At 38.6% G+C, this 20834-nt stretch overlaps 1 protein-coding gene across 2 annotated transcripts in view; it reads right to left on the reverse strand.

Moving 5' to 3' along the window:
* The window catches only part of prim2 (DNA primase subunit 2), a 252834-nt gene that overhangs the window by 206329 nt on the left and 25671 nt on the right, over positions 1-20834 (reverse strand). The window contains exons 5-6 of one of the 2 annotated variants that reach the window (XM_073056525.1): positions 10801-10884; positions 535-672 (exon numbers count right to left, since the gene is read on the reverse strand). In XM_073056525.1, coding sequence (XP_072912626.1) covers positions 535-672; positions 10801-10884 — 222 coding nt within the window. The remainder of the gene's footprint in view (positions 1-534; positions 673-10800; positions 10885-20834) is intronic. The other variant, XM_073056526.1, reaches the window with a different exon arrangement.

Here is a 20834-nt window from a genome sequence, read left to right on the forward strand (position 1 = left end):
TACAGCACAAAGGGACACTTAAAAACATACACAGGGAATCAGTCAATATATCATCAGCTTTTCTCATCTTTCAACTAATAAATCTTTCAACTTATTTTAAAGTATTTTGGGAGAACATGTGCTCCTATTGCAAATTCAGAAAGTTAAAGTTCTCCGGATGTGTTAGCATGGAGGTAGTCAAGATTGCAGATAATGACAAGAACATTAGAACTGTAGAATTGCCAACCATAGATTGAACACCATAGCCTCAATCTAAGACCCCAGCAGGAATCCAATCCATTTACTCAGATGTCTATTTCCAAGTCATTCCATTTAAAGGAACAGTTCAAAGTTATGGTGCAATACTTTGTGTAGATTTCCCCTTCTCTCTCCCCCCCCCCCCCCCCTTACAATAAAAGCTCACAAAGAGTTTCTTATTTCCATTACAACACAGTTACTTCACAGGCAGAATTGATAAGAAAATGCTTTTGGACTTTCATACCTACAAGGAACATAAATGAAAGAAAATGCAACCTTGCGCTAGGAAATACTTACAGCCAATGACTTGGAAAGTCTCTGTCGAAATTCATTCTGAATTATAATCACTATTTCCATATGAGGTATGTACGCGTACCCGTTCCTGAGGAAGGCCTTCCGAACACGGACTAGTTCGAGAACATCAGTAAAAGGGACCTATTAGAGGCAATAAAACAGGCTAGTGGAAAATCTGCAAAGAAAAATTGCATATAATTGCTCATCATTTATTACATCAGGGTATCTCTGTCTGTGCTTGTTACACCAGGCTTTCTCATATTTTCATAAGAATAGCAACCATTCCACAAATCCAAACTGCTGATTTTAAACAGTGCTCACTGAACAGAAGGGGTAGGAAAGCAAACTCTGTACTGTCAATTTAAAAGCTGCTGCTAAATTCAGCAAGTGCGTTGAAAATGTCAACATCTAAAGATCAGCAGCCTTCAATTAGTTGAGAAAGCCTTGGCCTTACTGTTAACATAGGCAGCTCCAGCAAAGAAATGCCTCCCCTCCAAGAACAGGGCCAGCAAAATGACCTCATTAAGTTAAATGCCAAATAAAATCTATTCAACTGAGTTCTTAATTTTTATTACCAAACATAGCACTCAACTGACCATAGCTTCTGGAAAAACACCTATCTCATGGCGTTGATCAAAAAATGCCACAGGATACAATCAAGTAAAGTATAATTTCTCTCAATGCACGAGGTGCTTTGCTTGCTTTTATTAACAGACAAAAAGGAACTTTATTGTAGCTAGTCAATAGCTAGGGCAGCAGTGGATCTCAAGGTGCACTTCTTACAGAAAATGGTATGAAATAAGCTTATCCAAGGGTTAAAGGCCAACTGTTACAGCAAAGTGAAACTGTTATCTTGAAATTGGTGCTGCTATTTCCTCATATATGAGAAACATTCAGTTTTGGGTTTTTTCCAGTTTTATGTTGTGGAGCACTGATGTTTGAGGTATTTAGTATCAGTAATAAGTTATTCGGCCCCTTAGTTCATTCATATCACTGGTTTTATCACTGCATATCATCTGTTTCCATAAAATCTATCAATATGCCTTGATCATTTAAATTGACTCAACATCCACAGACCTGAAAGAAAGCCATTACACCCATCACCTGCTGTAAGGTACTTCCTAATATTATCCCAGCTCTGATTATAAAATGTTGCTCCCACATTGTGGGCAGCGGTCCCTGTCAGAGCAAACAGTCTCGCCCACTCTGTTCTGGTTATTAATTCAAACTTAAGGCCTCAATTAGCTCACCTCCTTAATTTCTATACTCAAATGAATACAAGTCTCTATTGAGCACATCTACAAGGAGTCCTGCCTCAACAAAGCAGCATCCATCATCAAGGACCCCTGACCCAGCCATGCTCTCTTCTTACTGCTGCCATCAGGAAGGTGGTACTGGAGCCTCAAATCCCACATTACTTGGTTCAGGAACAGTCATTACCCCTCAACCATCAGGCTCTTGATCCAGATGGGATAACTTCACTCACCCCATCACTGTACTGTTCCCACAACCAATGAACTCACTTTCAAGGATCTCATGTTCTCAATATTTATTGCTTGCTGTGCACAGGATCACTAAGACCTCCTGGGTTTTATGAAAGTTCCACATTGATCAAAGTTCAAAGTTAATTTATTATAAAAGTACATATATGCACAACCCTAGGATTCATTTTCCTGAGGGCATACTCAATAAATCTTTAGAATAACCGTAACAGAATCAATGAAAGACCGCCCAACTTGAGCGTTCAAACAGGGTACAGAAGACAAAAACAGTGCAAATACAAAAAGAAATAAATAATAATAATAAATAAGCAATAAATATCAGTAACATAAGATGAAGAATCCTTGAAAGTGAGTGCATTGGTTGTGGGAGTGATGGGGCATGTACAGTTCAGCCTAATGGTTGAGGGGTTGTAACTGTTCCTGAGGCTCTTGTGAGAAGAAAACATGCCCTTGGCAGTGGGGTGCCTGACGATCGATGCCGCTTTCTTGCGACAGCATTTCACGTAGATGCATTCACTAGAAGAGAGAGCTTCACCCATGATGGACTGGGTTGTATCCATTAATCTTCATACGATTTTCCATTGTAGGATGCACTCTTACATCCATTTTTGGCAGAGGTTCTGATCAGGAAAGAAATAACTTCAAGCATGATTCAATTGTAATCTTCAAAGGGGCACTGGACAAATATTTAAGGGGGAACACTTGTCAGAACTATTAGTTAGAGGCAGAAGAGCAGATTAATTTGATAGGGCTTTCAAAGATCAAGCCAGCACTGTTTAATGATCTGAACAACCTTAGCTAATTCTGTATAAAACTACAATTTTCCACTTCCCAATCTTGCGAAAACATAATTTTGTAAAAAAAAAACCCCCACTACTTTCAAGTAGATCATTAGCTGATTGAGCTGATCATTGAGCAAACCCACAAGGAAGGCCACCCCCCCCCTCTCAATGCCATCACAAGGCAGGCCACATTGATTTGTTTTTTGTGTGTGTTTGGAATGGTTGTATCTACTGAGTTGTTCTTGCTTGCTAACTGTGTAATATTATATCCAGACAGATACAGTCGGCCCTCCTTAACCGCGGATTCAACCAACCACGGATCAGGAAAACCTGGAAATTCTCTCTCCAGCATTCGTTGTTTGAGCATGTACAGACTATGTTTTCTAGTTATTATTCCCTAAACAATACAGTATAACTATTTACATAGCATTTACATTGTATTAGGTATTATAAGTAATCTAGTACAGGCAGTCCCCGGTTTATGAATGAGTTCCATTCCTGAACCTGTCTCTAAGTTGGATTCGAAGTCAGAACAGGTACATCCAGTATTATTTAGCATCAGTTAGTCAAATGTTTTTCTTAGTATGTAGTACATATTTTACATTTCTATGCATATAAAACACTTAAGAAACATATGTGTTTCAATAATTAAACCACTGCGTTGCTTAGTAATAACTGTAGCCTTCATCGGGGCAGGGCCTTTCACATGCTCCATTAAAATTGCTCCGATCGTTGACCGACTGTAGCCTAATGCTTTTCCAATGACCGATAGCATTTCACCCCTTTCTGATCACTTTATTACCTCCACCTTATTTTCAATCGTGATCATGATTATTTTCGTGAACAGAAACACTGCAGATTCAGAGCTGCGCCGCCAGGTCCTAATGTCCATCGCACGATGTTAAATAAAGTCCGGGGTTCCGCTGGGTCCTAAAGACCACCACATTCAGACAGGTTAAATAAGTGACTTGAGCATCCGCGTTTTTTGGTATCCGCAGCGGGTCTCGGAACTAATCCCCTGCGGATAAGAAGGGCCGACTGTATTATGAATTGTCTTATCTGTAATAATGGTTCAGTCAAAATAATTTGTAGGGCTCTGACTCAGGCTTGTATTTATGGTAATATATGGTGACTTTTGCAAGTTTGTACTTTAACACAAGATTTTGGTGCATGATGTTTCCCCAGTTGATTTTGAATTAAAACTACTTCAGGATCCTGTAATGCACTGGATTATTTCGGGATTCTCTTGGTATCTTCTGCATTTATCACCTTGAATTTGTTGGTCTCTTATTATACATCTTTGATAACTTTTTGTGTTAACCACCTCATCCTGTATTGTCACAACAAACCCCCTTCTGTTTCTAGGAAGAGGTCTCTAACTCTGAGCCTGGCGTTCAACACGTTTTTGTCAACATCCAGCCTGCTGAGACCATGGGGGCATCTTCCAGGGAGGATTAAGCTCTTCCATGGTTAACTTTTTTTTGTCTCTGGTGATAATGTTTTTATTTTTCATTGAAGTTCAGTGGTGTGTACTTCTTATTGGAATTATGATACTCACATGGAGTGATGAATCCTGTTTTTGTTGATGACAATATACACTCAGAAGTTGACCATTGTGTTTATTATTACAATTTTTTTAAATTGCCATCTGCAAGGTTTGTCTTTTGCACATTGATTGCTTGTCAGTCTTGTGTGAAGTTTCTCATTGATTCTATTTTTTTTTGTTCTACAGTGAACACCTGCAAGAAAATAAAACTCAGGGCAACACAGGACCAGCTCATTAACACAAAAAATATCAAAAATACATAATGAAAGACCAACAAATTCACGTTGATAAATGCAGAAAGTGCCAAGAGAAACCTGAAATAATTCAACACCTTATAGGATCCTGCATCAGTTTTAATTCAATAGGATTACTTACACAGGCACAATCAAGTGGCAAGCATTCACTAAAATCAAGTTTTAAAAGACGTTTCAAAAAATCACCGTATCTTACCATAAGTCCAAGTCTGAATCAGAGTCCTACAAATTATGACTAAAGCAGTATTACAGATGATACAATCTATAATAACTGTCTAGATATATTAAACGAGAGAGAGACAGAGAGAGAGAGAGAGATGAGTAACTGAAAAAGACCAGAAAAATGAATCTCAAGGTAGTAAAAGGTAGCATTTGCAATACTGAATACTGTGCAAAAGGAAGGAAATAGGAGAACTCGGCTTTGTATTAGCTTAGTGTTAAGTGTTATTTTGTAACTAGAAAGACAATGCACAGAACTGAGCAAAAATCTTAGGTACCCTAGCTATGGGCATGTGCCCAAGACTTCTGTACGTTAATTGACATACTTTGATAATGAATTTACTTTGAACTCTGAAGTCAAACTCATGAACAAATTCATTATCCTTTGGAGTTACTATGGTTAATATATCCTACTCAAATGATAAGGAATGAGGGCAACAGAACATTTAGGGTTGGATAGACCAATTGATTATTTTGTAAATAGTGGCCATGATGCAAATTTAATATTTTACCAGAGACAGGATTCTCAAATTTAAGGCAGGAAAAATCTATGTTCGGTGCCCCAACTTTGAATTCAGTGGAGATTTTCAGGTTCAATCAAGAAAATACAACAGGCTAAAATTATTGCGAGCATTACCATCCATGTGATCCACGGAGACTGCTAGATAAGCATCAGACAGCAGGCAGTGGTTGCTGGTATCACATGCACAAATTCCTCCTTGCCTGCAAGGTCACTGAGAATGCTGAAGCAGATTTTATCCACGTGGCTGGCACCTGCTTTCATTTTATTTAAAGGGCCCAGGCCTTAAAGACTCTCCAATAATGAATCAAAGTCAAATTCTTTCACCAGAACAGATCTTCTTTAAACTTTCATAATGCTGTTAAGTAGCTATACACTCTGAGGGCAATGTCCTTAGCCCAACTCATCCCTACACCATCTGCTTGAACACCATCTTCCTAACCTTGCCTTATGCAATCATAGCATAGGGACCAGCCCACATATGGCTCAGACATTGTCTGAGTCACTCTAAGTAAGGGGTCTTAAACTTGTTTATGCCATGGACCCCGACCATGAACCCCAGGTTGGGAACTTTTGCTCTGTGAATGAGAAATTCAGGTTCACAACAAATTTAAATTAACAGATAAAGAATCAAATACAATGTAAAGCATTCAAAGAACATTTAGATGAAAGATGTCTACAGAAAACTGCAAAGCCAAGAAATGTTCTCTTTAAATCAGATGTTTAAGAAAGATAGATACTTTATCAATCCCACAGGAAATTACATTGGCGCAGAAGCGTTACAAGTACACAGATATACAAATATTAGAAAAGTAAGAAAGAATAACAAATAATATACATCAAACAGTCTAACAGGAGGGGGCGTCATCACTTCCCCGGCTAGAGGTTGACTCATTATAGTCAGATTCAGATTCAATTGTTTACCACATGTACATCAATGATGGTCAAGGGCAAGAATGACCTTATTTAGTACTCTTTGGAGGAGTCTTAACTTAATCCGAAAGTTAAATTCAAAATTTGCAGATGGTGTGACAAGGTGAAATAGGAAATAGTTAAGGTGATTAAAATTAGTCTGCGTATCAACTGGGAAAAATATCGAAGCAAATGAATGAATAAAGAATAAAACAAGGGGGAAAAAGGGAACAATAATGGCCACAAATCCAAAAAAAACCAGGAAACTGAATGCTAAAAAACATGCTATTATGTAGAATGCAAAGTCTCAAAAGGAGCACAGGATTGGTAAAGAGATAGTGGTGGCTTACTAAATAGTTCTTTCAAAAGAGCATTCATGTGCAGATGGGTCAAAATGAAGCTATCTGTGCTGTATCATTAATTGAATAAAAAATTAAAACAGACAAATATACAAAGACAAATACTTTGTCACCAATTGATACTAGAGCATACAATCATCACAGTGATATTTGTTTCTGTGCTTCGCACTCCCTGAAGTACAAATCAAAGTAAATATAATAAAAATTTAAATTATAAATCATAATTAGAAAATAGAAAAGGGAAAGTACAGTAGTGCAAGTCAGGTCCAGATATTTGGAAGGTACGGCCCAGATCCAGGTCAGGATCTGTTCAGCAGTCTTATCACAGTTGGAAAGAAGCTATTCCCAAATCTAGCCGTACATATCTTCATGCTCCTGAACCTTCTCCCAGAGGGAAGTGGGACAAAAGGTGTGTTGGCTGGGTGGGACTTATCCTTGATTATCCTGGCAGCACTGCTCCGAAAGCGTGTGGTGTAAAGTGAGTCCAAGGATGGAAGATTGGTTTGTGTGATGTGCTGGGCTAGGTTCACGATCTTCTGCAGCTTCTTCCAGTCTTGGACAGGACAACTTCCATACCAGGTTGTGATGCACCCTAGAAGAATGCTTTCTGCGGTGCACCTATAAAAATTAGTGAGGGTTTTAGGGGACAGGCAAAATGTCCTCAGTGCTGGTGGGCCTTCTTGGCAGTGGACTCTGCTTGATTAGACCAAGTCAGGTCATTTGTGATATTCACCCCGAGGAACTTAAAGCTTTTGACCTGTTCCACCTGCGCACCACCGATGTAGATGGGGTCATGCAGTCCGCTACTCCTTCTGAAGTCAACAACCAATTCCTTCGTCTTGCTGACTTTGTGGGATAGGTTATTGTCTTCGCACCATGCCACCAGGTTCTTAATTTCCTCTCTGTATTCAGACTCATCATTACCCAAGATGCGGCCTACAACTGTGGTGTCATCAGACATTAAAAGTCAGAAGTTTCATTTGAGTAGCTTGGTGGATAAGATGAAGTACAAAGCTGGGTATGAAAAAGTCACGTAAAACATTACTTAATGTGAATAGATGCAAATAAATGAATATAAATTGGAGAATATAAACTGGGAAGTAAGGGACCTGATGTCTACCAATCTGACTCCACTGGAGGCTGCCTGTGCTGGGGTTGCATGCGTGTGCATGCGTGCATGCGTAAAGGGGCTGGACATTGTGGGCAGGCTATGTTGGCACTGGAATGTGTGGTGACACTTGCGGGCTGTCCCCAGCACATCCTTACGTTGTGTTGGTTGTAACACAAAACATATTTCACTGTTTTTGATATACATGTGATAAACAAATAAATCTGACTTTGATATCTTTACAATTTCAATGTATTAAAAAGAATGATAAAAGGCAAAACAAGGGGGCAATAACAATCAATAAATTTGTTTGTGTTCTTTTATTCCTTCTACAATGAGAAAAGGATATTGTGTGGAGTGCACATTGCATGATAAAGCTGGATGCATCACATCTGTTTCATTACTGGGGCAAATGCAGTTCACCATTCTTTGCTATACAGTCTTAACTGTCTTCTTGACAAATATTCTATATTGGGTAATTAGGGAATCATTGTAATTGTTTGGGATATTTCGTAGCGAATTAATAAATTCTGAGAAATCAGAGTTGTTTGGACAATGCAGATTATGCAATGTTTCACAAACTCCACAGCTAAGCAGCGAAAGTGAAAGTGGACAGCAGAATATTTCATCTGGTAAGACTCATGAACTAAAGTGATCCTCACACTTGTATTGCAATTTTTATCACTTTTAGATGAACACAAAGAAAGGATGTATTTGTTCCTTCTCCTTCCCATTCTATGTTACACCAGGCTCTGCTCCATATAGTAGCCAACTTCTGGCTACGTCAACACAAATCTGCAATCATCTCAAAATCTACATGGTACACCAAGATTTGGTAAGCAGTGGGTTTAGCCCAAAGCTATCAACAGAGATAGTAATTACTGTAGCCTTTTAGAGTGCTCTACCACATCTGTATTTCAAACACACCATGTTTATAAATGAAAACTATATTGAAGGAGACAAGAGATACTGGAACTTGCAGAAAAATATAAATAAACGCTGGAGGAATTCAGGGGTCAGGCAACGCCTTAGAGGAAAACAGCTGAGATTGAGTCGAGAGCCTTTGTCTGTTCTTCATCTTCTTCAGGCCCAATAAAGGGTCTCAAGCCAAAACATCAACAATACCATAATACTTTCAGATTGAATGCCTACAATTGCTCAAGTTTTTCAAAACAGGACAAGCAATCTTCTGCTTCACCTGGAGGTTGGATGAAGACAACTTGGAATAGTATCTTAGTATTTAATTGGGTCAACCATTTTTAAAAGAACAGATTCGCATGTACTAAATTTGCTTTGGAGATTTTGCTCAGGCCATGTTTCTGTATGAGATATCTAAAGGACTTCTTCCTATAAGAAAAGTGCAGAAGCTAAAATCAAACAAAAGCCACATGTGGAAAATGAACTAATGAGACATCATTTTGATGAGTCAAGTAGAAGGGATGATTAAGAATGACTAAAAATTGTTAGCAAGCTCTTCCTTTCAGCTTTACAGGTTTAGTTAGCCTGATTAATAAACTCTCCTCGGGCTTCCAGCTGGTAACTGCCCTGGGACGCACGGTGGAAAACCGCATCAAAGGTGTATCCATTTGGGTTACTCAGAGAAATGATCAGTAGCAGAGCATTGCATTCACAATGGCCATAGGATTCAGTTGGACTGCACAAAACTGCTGTGTCACGCCAATGGCTTTTGGGAGTGCATGGTGAAGGAAGACATTGAATTTTAACACAGTCGAAGGTCTCACTCTCTGTAAGAACTGGATTTCGATCATAAATAAGGTGGGACAGCAGAAACCCAACTGGATGTGGACTAACCAATTAGGAGGGACAGATGATGGGAGTACAAATACCACTGGACTAGATATGCCCAGGTACATCCCTGATGAAGGTGGCAAGAGTTTGTTTTTGAAATATTGGTTAAAATTGATACCTGTACCCAGCTGGAAGCCCAAGAAGAATTTATTTGTTATACATGTGAGGAAAGCCCTAGATACCCTTTTTTTTTGCCTGATTAGTTTTATTTCCTCATATACAACTGGTGTTGATGGGTACTGATGTACCGATGGGTACTATTAACAGGCAAATTCCCTTCCGTTCAGCCTACTTAGCCTCAGGCAGAGGCTAAAATGATAATCCACTGGTTTGCACACCATGGCATCAAACCAATCTTGTGGTATACAATGTTCAACATTATGAACATTCAAGATTGTTAGTATCATTTCCAGTACGCAAGTGTAAAGAAGATTCCGATGCAGCACTTAAAAAAACCACACAAAATTAAGAACACAATAATAATAATAAAAATACAATAAATTGCTTATATAGATTGACTGCATGTCCATAAAGTGGCACTAAGCACAGAATTGTCTGCACATAAGGTGACTGACAGGAAATGATAAAGTAATGGTCGTTAGGGGTGTGGAGGGGTTGATCAGCCTTACTGCTTGGGGAAAGTGTTTTTTGAGTCTGGTGGTCCTGGAGTGGATGCAATGTAGCCTCCTCCCTGATCAGAGTGCAATAAAGTCTATGAACAAGGTGGGTGGGATCATTCATGATGTTACTGGTCTTTTTCCTGCACCTTTCTGCATACATGTCTTTGATGGTGGTTAGGCTGGCACTAATGATGTGTTGGGCAGTTTTGTCTACCCATTGTAGAAACTTCCTAACCGCCACAGTGCAGTTAACATTACATGCATTTAACATTAACAAGAATTCAAAACTAAACCACTTATGAATGAAGATTTTTAAATGCTCAGTGTGTGTTCTGAACGTTTTAAAGTTATTCTTTCAATTTTGCAGTGTTTAAAGATCTTAAAGCACGTTAGTGTTAGTAGCACATTCACCTAAACAAGCATAAAGGACGTGGTCTATTAGAATAGATAATCATTCTGCCAAGGAAAGCAATGAGATGAAATTTCTTTATAAATTTTAAATTTTCTATATCCAGAGGTTAATATTGTTTTCCTTTTCTGTGAAGCTAATAGAAAATCTGGGAAGAAAAACGAGCAAGTTAAACAAGAAAAAAACAATTCAAGTTTTAATCTGTTCCTCCAATTGGTATAGTCCTCACCTTGTAAAAGATTTGGCATTCTATCCCGTTTTGTCCAAAGTTCTTCAATTCCTCTTCATAGCGCTTTTTTTCCTCTTCTTTAATCTGAAACGAGACAAAAAAAATCATTTCACAGGTTGAGACATTGTTTTGGCACGAACAAATAACAGAGCATATAACACATCCCAGATTGTTCAGGGCAATGAAAAGGCAATTATCTGAGAAAGCCACCAGTTACTTCTCAAATGACATACTGATCCGAATGATAAATAAATACTCAGATCCGCTGTTGCGAATTCAAAATGCAGCCCATCAGTCCATCTAACAACATTTCATTTTGTTTTCCCCAAATAATGCAATAAGGCCTTGATTCATGAAATTAGAATTGAAAAACTGTGCAATGATGAGAAAATTACTTCTAGAACATAGCAGGTTATTATGAAGTTAAACATACTGAACAAACAGCCTGAGCATGGAGTCTGAATTTAATATCAAATTGAGCCATTCAGCCTTCCAGTTCATCTTGGTACTGATGATCTAAGATAAATAACAACTTTATCCAATTCTACCACATATCACTCTAAACACAAGAGATTCTGCAGATGTTGGAAATCTTGGAACTCAGCAAGTCAGGCAGCATCAACAGTTGACATTTCAGGCCAAGACCCTGCATTACAGTCCTGCACATCATTTTCTCTGTACAATAACACTTCATTCTGCACACTGTTTTACCAGCTCAGTGCATGATGGCAATGAGTTGATCTCTATAGATACTATGCAAGCATTTTTTTCTACTATATCCCAGTCGTTTCAAATATATCTAAATTTCACAAAAAATTCCTCATTGCATTTGTTGGTCATCACTCCTTTCAGGTTCCAAGTCAATAACCACACAGCATCTACCTCAAAATGCTTTATGATGTTTAATTTCCAATCAGTAACCTCTCCATCCTTGTTCTGGAGAATCACAACAAGCTTTTGTTCAACAAGCTGATTAATTCCCTTCGACTGCTCCTCCCTGCAGGTTTATAATTCATTCCTATGATACATTTCCATTTTGACAGTGAACACCAAATCATATACAACTCAATATTGTCATGTCACACATGGAAATACTGGAATAGGCTAAAACCATTCAACTCATGCTAGCTTGTCATCATGGCTGAGCTATTCCTAACTTCATCTACCACTTGGATTCTGTATTTCTTACTAACTTCTCTCAAACAAGAATTCTATGTCATAAGATATAGGAGCACAATTAGGTCATTTTGGCCTTTGGAGTCTGCTCCACCATCCAATTATTGCTGATATCTTTTCAGCTCCATTTTCCATCCACTCCCCTTAACCTTTAATGCCCTTACCAATCAAGAATCTAGGTGGCACAGTTGTGTAACAGAGTAACGCTTTGCAACACCAGTGACCTGGACTCAGGTGCCAGCACTGTCTGGAAGAAGAACGTACGTTCTTGCTGTGATTCTATCAGTTTCTTCTGGGTTCTCCAGCTTCCTCACACATTCCAAAGACGCAAGGGTTAGAAACATAGAAAACCTGCTGCACAATACAGGCCCTTCGGCCCACAAAGCTGAGCCGAGCATGTCTAGGTCACAAAGCTGTAATTGGGCAGTGCGGGTTCTTTGGGCCAGAATAGCCTGTTACCATGCTATATCGCTTAATCAAAAAAAAACCACATGAAACTGCCTTAACTATGCATCATGGTCCATCTCAGTTTTAAAGAAATGTCCTTTTATTCTGAGGCTGTGCCCTCAGATCTTCTACTAAAGTAAAAATCCTCTCTACATCCACTCTATCCAATATACTGTATGTCTCCAAATATCCAGTAGTTTTCAATGAGATCTCCCCTCATTCTCCTGAACTCTATTGAATAAAAGAGCAGAGACAGAGATGAGAAGATTCATAGTTCCATGCTAATGATCTCTAAATCCGGTATGCATCAACCTGAAATATTCACTGTTTCTCCCTTCACAAATGCCACCAGAAATGCTGAGTAACTCCAGTATTTCATTTTGTTTTAATTTTCAGATTTCTGGCATCTGCGCTTTTCCACTCTACATAAAAAGTTCACTATTCATATGCATTATAGTGATATATTACATAGTTTTTAAAAAACTACAGGCTTAAACATAGCAAAAAAAAAAGCAATTTCCACATTTGTCTGAGAATAAAAGGCTTCCAAAGGCCAAACTCAAAACTGATAGTATTGGTAAAGCTTTCTTTACTGATTCTGGTTGGAAGATCCAATATTAACATAAAGTTCAAAGTAATACTTTAGAAGGAATAATTTGTGCAGTTTAAATAGATTCAAATATTGCCATTTTTGGTTACATTTATTAACAATGCAATTTTTTTTAACACGTTTGCAATAAATTGTAAAATAGTGTAGTACTCAACAACTCCAACACAATGCTTCAGTTTACATTTGGAATTAAACCTACCATGTTCTTTCCCCTACAGCTTAATATTGCTAATCAATTAGTAGTGTCTGCAAAATCATTAGTGTATGTTACTTTATGGCCTCTGGCTTTTACACCCACTTCAATAATGTCATTTCTGAACCACTGTTCCAATTTCTCAAACTGCAACAATGGCAATGATTATGCTGTGACTATTTACATGGCAACTTGCAGGTATATGCTGCCTCCAACAGAGCAAAATATAACAGCTTCACAGAAGCATCAAACAAAAAGCTGATACCCAACCACTTAAGGAGATGTTGGGAAAGATCAGTAAGAGTTTGGTGAAAGAGGTAGAAATTTTAAAAATACAGAGGCAAGGGGTTTGGGAAACAATTCTGGAACTTTGGATTTTAGTAGCTAAAACCATAGTTGTTAATAATGGAGAAATTAAATTCAGGAGGCCACATGACCAGAATTAGACAAGTTCAGATGTTTTGAATTGGTGGGGCAAGGAGACACAATAGTGTAGGGTAAGGTTGCAGTGAAACTTTAGAGAATGAGGAAGAGGAATTTCGAACTTTAAACTCAAGACATTCATGACATATAACCAATTTCAAATCAACAACCTCAACCATCCCTTCAGCAAGATTTGTTTTGGCTCAGATCAGCCTTCCATCGTTTAATAATTACATAGAGTCATAAAGCACTGCAACACAAACAGCCCATCTAGTCCATACTGAATTATTATTCTGCTTAGTGCCCTCAACTACACCTGAACCATAGCCCTCTATACCTCTTTTCATCCATATACTCATCCAAATACATCTTTCCATTCTTAGTCCTTCCCTTCTGCCTCTCTAGCTTATCACAATCCTTTGCTTCCATCTGTTCTGTATTTGTTTCCTGTAAGCCAAGTCCCTAAGAGATCATCAAGTCAGCTGTTTCTCTTTCCACAAATATTACCTAACCTGACAAGCATTTTTGAAACACTACAGTGGGTGGAAATTTGAAGTAAAAACAGAAAATGCTGTAAACGTTCACCAAGTCAGGCAGCATCTCTAGAGGGAGAAACAACATCCCAGGTCAAAGACTCAAAGCTTTTATTCAATTGATGGTACAAACATAGATTTTTCTAACTTCTCCCTCCCCTTCTCTCTTTTTTCATTCCCTATTCTAGTTCCCCTCTTACCCCTTCCCTTCTCCTGCTCATCATCTCCCTCTGGTGCCACTCCTTCCCTTTCTTCCATGATTCACTGTCCTCTCCTGTCAGATTCCTTCTTCTTCAGCCCTTTATCTCTTTGTCTTATCCCTCCCCAGAGTCTTACTTCATTTATCTTCCTCCCACCCACTTCCACACACACCTGGTTTCACTGATCACTTCCCATTTTGTACTCCTTTCCCACACCCCACCATTCTGGCTTCTTCTCCCTCCCTTTCTGGTCTTGCTGTTTATCCTCACTACAGATGCTGCCTGACATACTAAGTTTTTCTAGCATAGTGTGTGTGTTGCTCAAGAATTCCAGCATCTGCAGAATGTCTTGTGTTAATGAAAATGGCTTTATCCTAAAGTATATTAATAACACACAGTTTTAAAATACTCATTCAGAACTGTTGAAATCTGAAATATCAGCTTTAGAAGTACCACCTAACTTTAATTGAACAAAAATTGAATAAAACTGCAGAGTGATTGACAAGTTAGTACCAACAAACAAACAAACCATAAGTTGGGCCTGTTGTTCAAGTTGGTAAAATGCCTCACAATTACCCGCAATCTTATTTGGAGTAAAGATATATTACAGCCTAAAGCAAGTGTTCAATTGAACACCTAATCTACGAAGCCTCATGGGACACGCTATTATGTTACAAAGATTATATGGATGCAATTGTTTGATTCCCATTTTTAAATTTGCTCAATGCCATTTACAATGTCCTCATTTGTGGAAACCATTGATAAACATCTATGGTAGCCAATAGCACCAGCTTTACAAACAGGAGAGGAGCAAAGTAGTAATGCTGCCCTGAAAATAGTGGTTTAATAATTCATTCTATTTCCTGTGCAAGATCAATATTTGAAACATTATTGGATTTCTGCTCCACAAGAGCATCCAGTAGCTTCACGAGAAGAAAACCTGTGCCCAGAAGAGAAGCGCAACAACTAATTTTTCTCATTGAAGTTTCTAACACATCTTAATCCTTTAACTTTCAAATGAAAACTTACGGGAATAGAAATAGCAACAAAAGTTTACTTTCAAAACAAACAATTGGAGCAAAAGGGAGTTATTGGGAAAACACAGCAGAGTGGGACTGAAAGGTAGTAATCTCTGGATTACTCCTTGTGCCACGCACTGATCAGGACAGGAATAGGATGATGGTATAGATGAATGTGCGGCTGAGGAAGTGGGGCAGGGGGCAGAATTTCAGATTTTTGGATCATCAGGATTTCTTCTGGGAAGGTATGACCTGTACAAAAAGGACAGGTTACATCTAAAGTGGACCAATATCCTTGTGGGCAGGTTTGCTAGAGTTATTGGAGAGGGTTTAAACTAAGTTGGCAGGGGGATGGGAACCGAAGTGATAGGGCTGAGGATGGGGCAGTTGGAATACAGTACTGTGCAAAAGTCTTAAGACACCCTCGAACTTCTATACAAATTTTGTTTTAGATGTTTATTTTTTGATTCTGCATTAACGTGTCGGTAAAGAACAAATTTTAGATTTCCAAACATTCATTCTCCAAAAATTAAATGAGAGAAAATTTTGTATTTTGTTAAAGTAACATATTAAGTAAATGAACACTTTTCAAATAAAAACTTGATTACTTTGTACATATATTGCCCAGTTTAACCTTCAAATCAGCATTTTTATAAACACCATGTCAAGATTGAGCATAGAAACAAGACACAAGGTGGTCAGCCTGCATCAGCAAGGTTTCTCCCAAGCAGAAGTTTCACAGCAGACAGGATGTGCTGGCCAAGCTTTTCTGAAGAAGTACAAAGAAACAGGCAAGGGTGAAGAGCAGAAGCGCAGTGATTGGCCATGGAAACTGAATTCAGCAGACAAAAGATACATCAAACTGACGTTCCTTCTAAACCAGTAGTAGTTCAGCATTGTTATCAGCTCTGAACTCACAGAAACCACTGGAACCCAAGTACCTTCCTCTACAGTCTGGAAAAGTCTCGTCAGAAATGATCTTCATGGAAGAGTTGCTGCCAAAAAGCCATTCCTCCGAAGTGGAAACAAATCCAAGAGACTCGCCTAAGCACAAAAACACTAGGACTGGGGAACTCAACAATGGCAGCAAGTGCTCTAGACTGGCGAATCAAACAGAAGACAGTTTGTCCGTAGAAGAGTTAGAAAGCACTAATGGATGAGTGTCTGCAGCCAACAGTGAAACAAGGCTGAAGTTCACTGCAGGTTTGGGGCTGCATTTCTGCAAATGGTGATTTGCTCAGAATCCTCAATGCTGAGAAGTACAAGCAGATTCTCATCCATCACACAATACCATCAGGAAGGCGTCTGATCAGTCCCAACTTCATTCTGCAGCAGGATAATGACCCCAAGCACACAGCTAAGATCATAAAGAACTACCTTCAGCAAAAAGAACAAGGTGTTTGCAGCAGACAATATAGTCTCCACAGAGCCCTGAGCATCATCAGAGCATCATCATCAAGGCTATCTGGAAATACCTGGAGAGACAGAAACAAGCAAGAGAGCCAAAGTCTGCAGAACTGTGCCAAGTTCTCCAAGATGCTTGGAACAATTTAGCAGACTATTTTCTTAAATAACTGCACAAAAGTGTACCAAAGAGAAATGATGCAGTTTTAAAGGCAAAAAGTGATTACACCAAATATTGATCTGAATTTGTTTTTTCACTTCATAGTAAAATTTTTGACATTTAGAAACTTGATTTTTCAGTTTTTGAAAGCATCTTCGCTTTACAGAATTCTTTTTACCTGTGCTTAAGGCATTTGTGCAGTACTGCATTTCGTTAAAACTTAAGCTAATTGGGACAGCTGTTTAATTGGGTCAAAATGTACTCACCCAATGTGTCCCAATTAACTGTATTGACAAGCAATTTCAAACCCACCAACTTTTCTGGGTTTAGGACCATCAGCTCAAATGAAATACAACTGTCTGATTTTAAAAGGAATGTCAAACAGCAAACAATTATGCATCCAACATTATGCACCACAATCCAAGAACCATTTACACACAAAGACTGTTGCTGCTGTTCCTGATTAGTTTTAGGACAAAAGAACTATCTCTTGGAGCCTGCCAAAGCACAAATATCTGGCTCTAGTTTATTTCACAAGACAGAAGAAGCATAAAATGAAAGGTTTCAATCCTTACAAGTAGTAATTTCAAACATTACTACAGATTTTAAGCACTTAAATTTAAGCCAGATCAAAGAAAAGTGATAAAGCATGTTCATAGCGAGCCGAAGCAAGTATTGGAACTTGCAACCAAAAAGGTTAGTCAGAAGTAGGTTCTAAAGTGCATCTGTAAGGTAGTGAGAGAACTGCTGCAACTGGAGAAATCTGAGCAAGACACTTTAGAATATCAGAGTGGTGCAACTGAAGTAGAGTGATCAAAAGTGACGTAAATAAAATTGAGATGTACAAGAGGCCTGCAGAGGATGACAAGGCTGAAGAGCTGGGTTTTTTTTTTAAGCCATGAAAGAAACTGACTCAGCATGAGGCACACAGATGATTTGGAAAAGTCTTGAAATTAAATAGAGCAATTTATGTTTACATAAGTTTTGTACTGGCTGAGCTGAAATCATGAAATTAGACTAAAAACTTTACCAGTACATGATAGCAAGAATTCAAAAGATATTTCAAAATTCTCAAATGTTGCACTTGCTGAGGTGAAATTATGAAATTAAATTAAAATGACTACTGGCAAATAATTGCAAGAATACAAATATTTCAAAATTCTCAATAAATTTACATTTCATTGAGACATAAACTTGAGGGAAAGTGGTCCTTTCACAGCTGGATTATGGATTGGTTAGCTGTGGGGGGAAAAAACTGCCATCCTGGATGCAGTTGCTGAGTTCCTCCAGCATTGTGTGTTATTTTGGATTCCAGCATCCACAGAATCTCATGTTTAAAATAATTTTGTCACAAATTTACATTCCAAAATACTGCAGACAAGGGCATTCTTTTTAATTAGTCACGTTGTCATGCAAGAAACTCAATAGTCAAATCATACTCAAATAACTTTAATGGGGAAAAAATGACAAATAAGCGGAACAGCAATGTGTACTTTTTAAAATGTTAATTGAAGTTTAAAAACAGTAAAAGTAATTCAAAATTTTTAAAACTCAAATAAATAATAACTTCATTTGCTACAAAGAGCTGAACATTTAAAGTTCAGAGTATATTATCCAACTATGAAAATCATATACAACCCTGAGTTTCATTTTCTTGCAGATAACCACAAAACAAAACAAACACCTAAAAAAAACACACAAAGACCATCAAACATACAAGGTACAAAATAAAAGAACAAATCATGCAAACAATAAACACATGTAATGCCCTGGTTCACACAGTTCATATTTTATTTCTGTTGTGCTTTTCTCATCTGTGTAAGCTGCTTGTTTGGGTTACTGTTGAAGATAAGAGATAGGAGAAATGTGTGCCATCCAATGGGGATGAACGGATTCAGGGGAGGTTTCTCTGGTGAGGGACACCAAGGTTCGACTTGGGGCTTTTGAGGGGGGAAAAGAGAGAAGACGCCCCAGAGAAGGGTTCAGAGGAGTCAACCTGGAGTGGGGCCAGGATTCGATGAAGCCCGGGGAGATCAAAGGAGGATTGACAAAGGGAAAATTGTGAGCTCCAACTTGTGCACATTAGACTATTTCAGTTAGAATGGGCCCTTTTCTTTTATTGCTTTTTCTTAACTAACCCTTCAGACAAATTAAGAATTATAAAGCTAAATCTTTTAATTGTATGCAGTGTACTGTCTGTTATTTCATCGTACTGATTTGTAACAGGGTAACAAATCACTCAGCATCCACACAAACAGGGGGATTTGGGGGGTTTGCACTTCAATCTCCCACATTTGGCGGGACCTGAGGATGCCCTTCCTAGACTTGCGCAGCCGACGGAAACAGTGGTACACACATAATACACAAATCCATCCTGACATTCTCCCACACACTTGATCATTAGGCAGGCAATACACAGTCAGGCAATTACAAGCTGGGGAGGACCAGCTTACAATAGTTCAGAAATGTACTAACTGTAATCTTATAAATCCTCCATTAAGTGATGTATTAAGTACAAAACACATAACAAAAGACAAAACACTGCTCTTCACTAGCTAGTTCATTGAAGCTACAATTCAGTGTTTGAAAACCCATTCGTCTTACCAGTTGATTCTACAAGTGAATGTGACCCTCCATGTGGCCGGTCCGACTCTCCACACAGCCACCCGCAACGCCGCAACAATGCTGGCCCGACCCCCCGCAATACAGATGCACAAATATGTAAATCTGCATTAGGATATCAACTCTGATTATGGCCAATGCAATAACTTTAGTGTAACCTCTGAATAAAACTGACATGCTCAAAATGAAAAAGCAGCAGTTTTTGAAAAAGCAACATACGCAGAACACTGGAGGGACTCAGCAGATCAGGCAGCGTTCATGGAACAGAGTAAACAGTCGATGTTTTGGTCCTTGTTCTCATGTGAACCAATGAAATCTTAGTTTTTAATATCCACTCCAGTTGATAGTGAGGACCAGACTGTTTTAATGCCCATTCTTTAAATGTCATGCTATCCAGAAAAGAACACCTCTAAATTAAAACAAATTAATTCTGGCCAAAAAGTTAGAGTTCAAATTACATCTGGCCTCAAAATTATTCCATATGTAGATCAGTGCTGGACAAGAAGAGTTGAATGGTTTGACTAACACTTGGCTCCTGAAAGCCACATTTAACAAATCTCTTGTTTAATTTACAGAAATAAACTCCACAACTGGGCTCTTCAAAATAAGCTAATTTTAAAAATCAAATTATACTCCAATGCATGCTATGTTCTTGGGCAGTTATGGGTATTCCCCTGGTCCAGTCAAAAAAATCAATACTCAGAATTAGTATTCACAACTTTCATGAGGAAGGAACCTAACTTACACTGTCAGATGCAGAATGATTGGAAAATGTATAGAAACAAATCATTTGGCTGACATTATAAGGTTCTAAAACTTCAGCTACACTCACAAATTGCTGGAGGAACTCAGCAAGTCAGGCAGCATCAATGGAGGGGAATACATAGCTGACATTTCCAGCCAAAACCCTTTATCAGAACTGGAAAGGAAGGAGGCAGAAGTCAGAATAAGAAAGTGTGGAGAGGGGAAGATGTACAAGCTGGCAAGTGATAGGTGAAAGAAGATGGGGGGGAAGTGGGTGGGTGGGGGGAGGGTTGAAGTAAGAAGCTAGCAGGAGATAGGTGGGAGAGATAAAAGGTGAAAGATAAAGGAATCTAATAGGAGAGAACAATGGACCTTGGAGGAAAGTGGGGGGGGGGGGCAGGAAGGAAGCAGAGGAAGGTTATAGGCAGGTGAGGAAAAGAAAAAGCATAACCAGAATGAGGAATGGAAAGAGCGGAGGGAAGGGGAGAAATTGTGCTGTATCA

This window comes from Hemitrygon akajei, chromosome 9 (assembly GCF_048418815.1).
Source record: "Hemitrygon akajei chromosome 9, sHemAka1.3, whole genome shotgun sequence".
Lineage (NCBI taxonomy): Eukaryota > Metazoa > Chordata > Chondrichthyes > Myliobatiformes > Dasyatidae > Hemitrygon > Hemitrygon akajei.